The sequence below is a fragment of the Panthera uncia genome (assembly GCF_023721935.1).
Source record: "Panthera uncia isolate 11264 chromosome B2 unlocalized genomic scaffold, Puncia_PCG_1.0 HiC_scaffold_24, whole genome shotgun sequence".
NCBI classification, from domain to species: domain Eukaryota; kingdom Metazoa; phylum Chordata; class Mammalia; order Carnivora; family Felidae; genus Panthera; species Panthera uncia.
In genome coordinates, this window is record NW_026057580.1 from 89,073,471 (window position 1) to 89,081,317 (window position 7,847).

Consider the following 7,847-nt stretch of genomic DNA (forward strand, 5'->3'; position numbering starts at 1 on the left):
TGTGTGTGTATGGATATGGATACAAAAAGGCCAGTGAACCTTTTGCCTGATATTCTTTCTTTTGTAAAGATCTTGACAACTTGGAAAAGCTGTAATATTATCTTCTTGGGGTATAACTGATAATATTTCCCTTAAGCTTGAGAGACTGTGTCACTCCTTCATCTCGGTGAGTCATCAGTAGCTCTAGCCAGTGAACATTTCCTACATTCCTAGGATTTGTAGGATATTAGTAGGTAGTTTAATATCTTTGTCTGATTAGCACTTACTTAAAATCCACTGTATTCTCCGTTGTCTGAAGCTGATCTGCAGTGCTACTGGACTTGAGTTTGCTGATGCAGCTGAAGTATTTAAGGTTAAAAGCAAATTTAATAAAGATTCATTGTAATCCTATCCAGAATTCCAGCATGACTTTTTGGAGAAATCTATCAAGATGATTCTAAAATTACAAGGAAAGGCAAAGGAACTAGAGTAGCTGAAATCATTTTGAAAAATAGGAACAAAGTTTGGGGATTGACATTCCCTGATTTCAAGACTCATTAGAAAGTACAGTTATCAGAAATGTGTGGTAGTGACAAAAGGATAGATACACAGAACAATGGAATAGAATAGAGATTGTAGAAATGGACCCATATACATACACTAGAAAATGGATTTTTGACAAAAGTGCAACAGGCATTTGGAAAATAAAGGATTTTGTTTATTTTTCAAAAAATGGTGCTGGAACAATTGGACATCCATATGCAAAAATAGCAACAACAATAACAGCAAGGACAAAAAGCAAACCCCAAAACAGAATCATGACTCGTAACTCATGCCACATACATAGTATACATATAAAAACTAAAACTGTAGGGGTGCCTGGGTGGCACAGGGGTTTAAGCGTCTGACTCTTGATTTTGGCTCAGGTCACGATCTCATGGTTCATGAGATGGAGCCCTGCTGACGGTGTGGAGCCTGCTTGGGATTCTTTCTTTCCCTCTGTCTCTCTCCCCTGCTCACACACTGTCTTTCAAAATAAACAAACATTAAAAAAAAAAAAACACCTAAAACTATAAACCTTCTATAAGATAACATGGAGGAAATTTTTGTGGCTTTGGGTTACATAAAGATTTTATAGGTACATTAAAAACACAATCTCTAAAAGAAAAGAAACTAGCCTTCATAAAATCAAGAACTTCTGCTCTTTGAAAGACACTGTACAAGAATAAAAAGACAAGCCACAGATTTGGAGAAAGTACTTGGAAGACACATCTGCTAAAGGACTTATATCCAGAATATATAAAGAACTATCAAGATTCAATAAGGAAAATGAAGTTAAGAACTTTTATAAACACCATTAGTATGTCCAAGCTTTTTTTTTTTTTTTTCTGACTTCAGTTATTTGCAGGATTCAGGCTCATCTCTGTTTATTTTTCATCCAGTGTTGGAAGGGAAAGAAAATAGGGAAACATGGGCACAACACTATAAATTCTTTCTAATTGGACCAGTGATTCCAAGAAGACTTAAGGCCATTTAATAATTATTTATTGAGTGCCTATTAGGTACCAATTACTGTTGATGTTTCAATTACTGTTAAAGGAATGAGCTCTCTGCATTCCTTTAACTTCCATTTGATAAACAAGACAAATATCAAGCAGATAATTAATATTGTATGAGTGTCAAAAAAGGGAATATTAACAAGAAAACTAATTTGAACAAGAAGTTCAAATAAAGCTGACACTTTAAGGAACAGCCAACATATGCTTATATCGTGAATTGATGAAATGGTGACATCCTTTCTTTTTTGTTCTCTGTTCAAAATAGTGTCTCTGATCTAACTGTGGATCTGAGGGAATATGGTCTAGTATGTATACTAAACTTTGTCTTTGGTGCCTCTATGTTTCAGTTTCTTTTTTCTTATCTTCGCTTTAGATCCTTTCTCCTGTGACCACACAGCCCCTTTGAATTTCTGGTCCTTGTCCCCTTAAGGCTCCCGTTGAGGCTTTTCATCTAGCCTCAGCCTCTCTGAGTAGTTATATCCTGTGCAGGGCCAGGACTAAGGTAAAGCCAGGAAAACCGGAGGTACAAAATTGAAGGAAACATTCATTCTCAAAGCCCTTAAATTTTATGGCTCCGTGCCTGACTCACTTGAACGTCATTTCAGCCTAAATCCCATGATCTAAATCTGTCCTTATCCTCTTTGAGTCAGCACTTGCATTTCATCAAGAATATGACCTTAATTTAAAGAATGAGTGATTTCAGAATACTTGCTTCACAGACAGTGAAGATACTTTAGATAAGGAGGTATCTTATCACAGTGGGAAAGGTTTTTCTCAATAGTAAGTGTGTGGGGAGAACAGGGTAGGATGACTGCGTTCAAAAAGAAAATCACAGAAGTAATTGATGATCAAGATACTGGAGACTGAATGATAGACAGGACCGGGCAGACTGTGTTACTACAATAGAACCACCATGAGTGAAAACCATGGTGTTTTTAAACACATATACACTGGATAACACTTTGAGTAAAAGGTTGATTTAGCTCTAATTTCAGTATTATCGCAAGAGTTTTCTCTGTAGGATAGACACAGATGGATACTTTCCATTAACTAAAAAGTAATAAATATTCAGAATAGCTATTTTATTTATATTTAAATACTAAATGCAAGCATGTAGATGTGCTCAATGTGTGACTTGGTATGACACATCTACATGTGACTTTCTCATATTCACTATCAGGGTGCAATTTCTTCAGGTTTCCATTGATTGCTAATGCCAACAAATATAGTTCGACATAATTTTCAGATCTTATCAGACTTGCTGTTATATTTAAAGAAGAAATAATTTATACTTTAATTATATTCTTCTTTTAACCAAAATTAAAATAATATACATGTCTGGATTTTTAGAGGCATCTGTGATCCCAGACCTTCAGACAAGGTAGTTTTAAGTTTGATTTTTGCCTTTTCAGATCTGGCATGCATCCAAAAAGCAAACAAGTTGATAACTGTGGGATTCATTATTGATGAAATTTGAGGTACTTAGTTCGAGGGTATGAAAAGTATTTCCCGTTAACCAGTGCTGCATTTTGGAGTTAAAACAGAGCCCTAACAATTACATCCACATTTTTTCATAAATCATGTACTGTTGACTTCTCTAATTTTTAAAATAGAAACATGCTTGATGTTCTATAAAAGACGGCTGGTTGTTGTGGTTTAGGGATAAACTTAAATGGAATTAGGTTGGATCTAAATATCTAAAACTTGGAAGGTGCATTTATTCATTTCTGTACTGATTAAAGAATAATTATTCATCACACATAGCGTTGGCCCAAGAAAAAGCCTACGGCAATTGGTAACGACTAATGTTATTTGGAAACTGCAAATAGCATTCAGTTATTGACTTTACCTTATTAGGCAGTTTGACAGTCTATTTAAAGAAACTACCATCTATAAAATTAAATATAATTAGTAATTTGTAATAGTATCATCCTTTACTCTGAGACCTTGGCAAACATTGCAATACATTAGCTAATTAAACTTTACAATTGCTTCAGAGAAGTAAAAGATATAGTAAGATCACTTCACTCTTTGAAAAGAAGCCAGTTTCTTAGGCAGAACTCAGTAGAATTTCCATAGCTTCGTGGCATTTCACACAAGGACAGGAAGGAAAGTAAAGTGCTCATTTATTTAATGGAAGCTAACAAAAGGATTTAGATAGAAAGGACTGACCACATTTAACTTCTCTGACAATTCGCCTTTTCCCTACCTGCAGCACTAAAGTTCCCTAGTGCAATTACCTGAGTGAAATTTGGCAGAGACACTGGAATTAACAGCTTTCTCTTAGAAAAAAAAAAAAAAAAAAGTGTCAACAAATGTTTAATGACCAGTGGAGCTCAAGTTCCTGGTTTTACCCTTTATCAGAAGAAAGGATAGCACCTTCAAAAGATATAGAGGCTCGTACAGTTCTACCTGGGTGGTTATCTGTAGGAACACAGATTCCACACACACACCCTGAAAGACCTCCAATTTTGCTATGAAGATCTTTCAAAGAATTCATTGGCCCTCACTCTCCCAGAAATTGTATAAAGTCTATCTATTCTTTTGATAGATAGATAAATTTGACCTCTTTGGAGGATCTGTTGCTGTTTGGTGGAGGAAGGGTAGCCTAGTGGTTAAAGCAAGAATTCTGAAATTATACCGGCATTCCACATACAAGCTATTTCATCTTGGTAAGTTAATTTAAAATCTCACAACCTTCCCGTTTTCCCATTGTTAAAGGAGAGTAATGAAGGACCAAATTCATTGGCTCAAAGTGAGATTTAAATCAGATATATATATTTCTGTATGTGTGTGTGTGTGTACACACACACACACACACACACACATATACACATATTTATACACACACATGTATATACACACATATGTATATATGTATACACACATATGTAAAGAATATATATATATGTATATATACATATGGGGGTGTGTGTGTAAAGAATGTTGCACAATAAAGAGCTCTGACAAATCAATAAGAAAAAGATGACCCAAGTTTTTAAATGGACAAAAGATTTAAACAGTTTCCTCATAAAAAAGAAGTTCCCAAATGGGGAAAGAAAAGTGTTTTTGCACCATTATTCATCAAGAAGATGCTAATTGAAACTACAGTGAGATACCAACATACCCTCACAATAACTAATATAAAAAAGGCTAGCAATACCAAGTATTGGCAAGGATGTGGAATAACTGGAAATCTCACTGCTAGTCAGAGAGAATTTGTATAACCACATTGGTAAAAAGGTGGTTGGTGTCTCCTGAAGATGAATACCTGACGTCCCCCTGACCCAGCAGTCCCACTTCTGAGTATATACCCTAGGGGAGTGGGGGCTTATGTCCACAAGATGTGAACAAAAATGTTTCTAGCAGCTTTATTTGTAATTGCCTAAAACTTCAAATAGCCTAATGTTGATTAACAAATAACCAAAGCGCCGTATACATAGATAATGAAGTTCTAGCCACATGAAGGAAAAAGCAAACAACCATTCCAGGTTGTAAAATGGAAGAATCTGGCGGCATAATGAGCAGTGAGTAGAGCCAAACGCATATTTCAGTAAACTTTTTAAGGAAGAAGGCAGTCTGTGGCACATACCAAGTGTTTCATGAATGTGGAGCTACTCGTCATAGTTTTCTTAAAAGGATATGCCTTCACTCTCATCGAAACACTTCTGCCCATATTTTGTCCAAATTCTTAGAGCCCTTTTAAGGGCTCCTACTTTTATTGAAACCTGGACACTTCCTGTGACCAGTCTTTTCTTTTCTTCCTCCTCCTGCTCTTTAGCAGCTGGCTCCTCATTCATTTAATAGCTGACTGGTTCCTGCCAAACTCCTCCTTTATGGATCCAGTCAACAATCAGTCACCCATAACTGAGCACAATGGCTTTGGAATTTTGCAAGTTTTTTTTTTACCTTTCAGCTCTTGTATTTTTGTAAGAACAAAGCTGCTTCATGATAGTTAACAGCTGAAAATTGGTCTGTAATGAGTAGAAAGACAAGTTTTTATAGGATGCGATCCAAAAATTGTTATAAGCTTACTTAATAAATGAGGCTTAATTTGAATCAGTATTTTATCCAAACAAGAACATTTGACTTCCAGAGCATAGTAACCATAAGAAAATTCTGGCTAAAAAAAATAACTAAAAATAGAAAAAAAAATTGTGCGATATATTTTTTTTAAGTTGGCATGTGTTTAAATACCTAAAGCCTCATTTAATACCTGTGCAAGTAAGCTCAAACACGATTTACTAGAGGTAGGGTGATATTCAACCAGAAACTAAAGAACTTTGTATTACACTGTCTATTCTCAACAGTCAATAGCAGAGACCCATGGTATGAAATATGCTAACAGTGTTTTAAGAGCAAATAATATTTGAAACACGGACATGTTTGGTTTTTTTGTTTTTTTTTTTTTTGATGCTGTCCTGACATGCATAGTGTTTTCCAAAGAAAATGTTATAACCATTAAAAATAATTAGAGGTTAGCTATATAAAAAATCACTATTTATTTGGAACATTTCAGGAAAAATACTACCTAAATGTTCATCCAGTTTGTTCATATTTGGTTATTTCAATCAGAAAGTTGTTGGCTGTCTTCATAATTATTTTTCTTTAATTTTATGATGAAGCATAATTGTCATAACTTCTTTATATTTAAAAATGTTATCATTTAAATTTATTGTAGCTTGCCATCAGACCATCCTAGAAACTTTTGCTTTATGCATATGATTTAAATCAAATTAAATATATATCATTTTCACCACCATAATTTACAAAGTAGCTATGATTGCCCACGCTTTAATATACAAGGAAACTGGGACTCAGAGATTGAGTGAAGTGCTCCAAGTCACAGAGTAAGTCTGACTCTGGTGACTCGGGAGGTTTTATGGCACCTCACTGTTGCCTCAGTCTATCTCAACCCCCTCCCGTAGATTTGCCACTGCTCAGTGCTCCTTCCTGATAAGACACCCTATCACCAACTTTAGACATGTCAGTCTTTGAGGTCCCTGTGGGACATGGAGAAGTCAGTTAGGTGCAGTCTGAAACCGCTGTAGGATGTGGCCTCACTGGAGCTATAGATTTGTGTGTGGGTCATCACAGAGAGGGTGATTAACCTATGAAAGGGTTAGGTCGCCCAGATGGTGTGGAATGAGGAGGAGAGTGACCGAAGTTTGGAACTCTTAAATACCAACATACAAGGAATGGAAGGAGGAAAAGGAGTCCATGCCTCCTAAACAGAGAAGGACTGCTGATAGAGCTTCCAGAACTGGGAAGCTGCAAGGTATCAGCTGCCAAATAATGGCACTATGGAGGTGGTGTTTAAGAGGATCAAACACAGCACCGGAATGTAAGAAGATAAGGACCGAGTCTGTCTATTGCATTTGTTACTTGGGTGGTTCGCGGGGACTCTGAGTCAGAGTAGTTTTATCAGAATTTTGGTGAACTGATTATGACAAATCCAGTGTCAGGAAGTGGCGACAAATGTGCTGTCCGTTACTGTCACCATCGGCTACATGTGGCTGTTGAACACTTCCGTGTGGCCAGTACAGGCTGAGGTCTGCTGTAAGTGTAAAGTACACACAGGAGTTCCGAGACTTGGTGTGAAGAAGGGATTATGTAAAACATGTCATTGATAGTCGTTCGTATTGGTTACATGCTGAAATGATCCCATTGTGGTTATGTTGGGTCAGTCAATATATGTGAACAAAACTAATTCTGCATGTTTCTTTACATTTTTTACAGTGGCTTCTAGAAAATTTTAAATTATGTATGTGGTTCTCTTTGTGGCTCACATTCTCTTGCTTTTGGACAGCACTGTTATGCACTATTCTTTTCAGGAGTACCAGTTGAAAAAGAGAAGATAACAAGCAGATACCTTCTAGGTAGAAAGGCAAGGTCATGGGAAGGATTTTAAACTTGTCTGTGGCCCACAGAAAAGCAAGACATTGGAAGGAAGATAAGAGAGGGTTTGGCTAGTGGAGCACAATTCAGTTGGGAGTCAAATTTGCAGGTGGAGAGATGGGATTGACCCAGAAGAAGACATCTCCTCCTTTGAGCTCTGACATAAGGAGGTGAGAATAGATATAAATGTAGATAAATATGTGGGTAAGGGTAGGGACAGGGAAGGTGAGGACATACAGAATATAAAACACACTCATGTTTAATAGATCACATAGACTGAAACCACAGGGGATTTGCGTGACCCGGAACATTTTTTTTTTTTTTTAATTTTTTTAATTTTTTTTTCAACGTTTTTTATTTATTGTTGGGACAGAGAGAGACAGAGCATGAACGGGGGAGGGGCAGAGAGAG

The 7,847-nt window shown here is 36.4% G+C and overlaps 1 protein-coding gene across 1 annotated transcript in view; it reads left to right on the plus strand.

The window, feature by feature from the left end:
* Positions 1 to 7,847, plus strand: part of EYA4 (EYA transcriptional coactivator and phosphatase 4) — a 245,150-nt gene that overhangs the window by 232,483 nt on the left and 4,820 nt on the right. The window contains exons 12-13 of the mRNA XM_049654663.1: positions 1,804 to 1,843; positions 6,998 to 7,097. Of these exons, the coding sequence (XP_049510620.1) occupies positions 1,804 to 1,843; positions 6,998 to 7,097 (140 nt within the window). The remainder of the gene's footprint in view (positions 1 to 1,803; positions 1,844 to 6,997; positions 7,098 to 7,847) is intronic.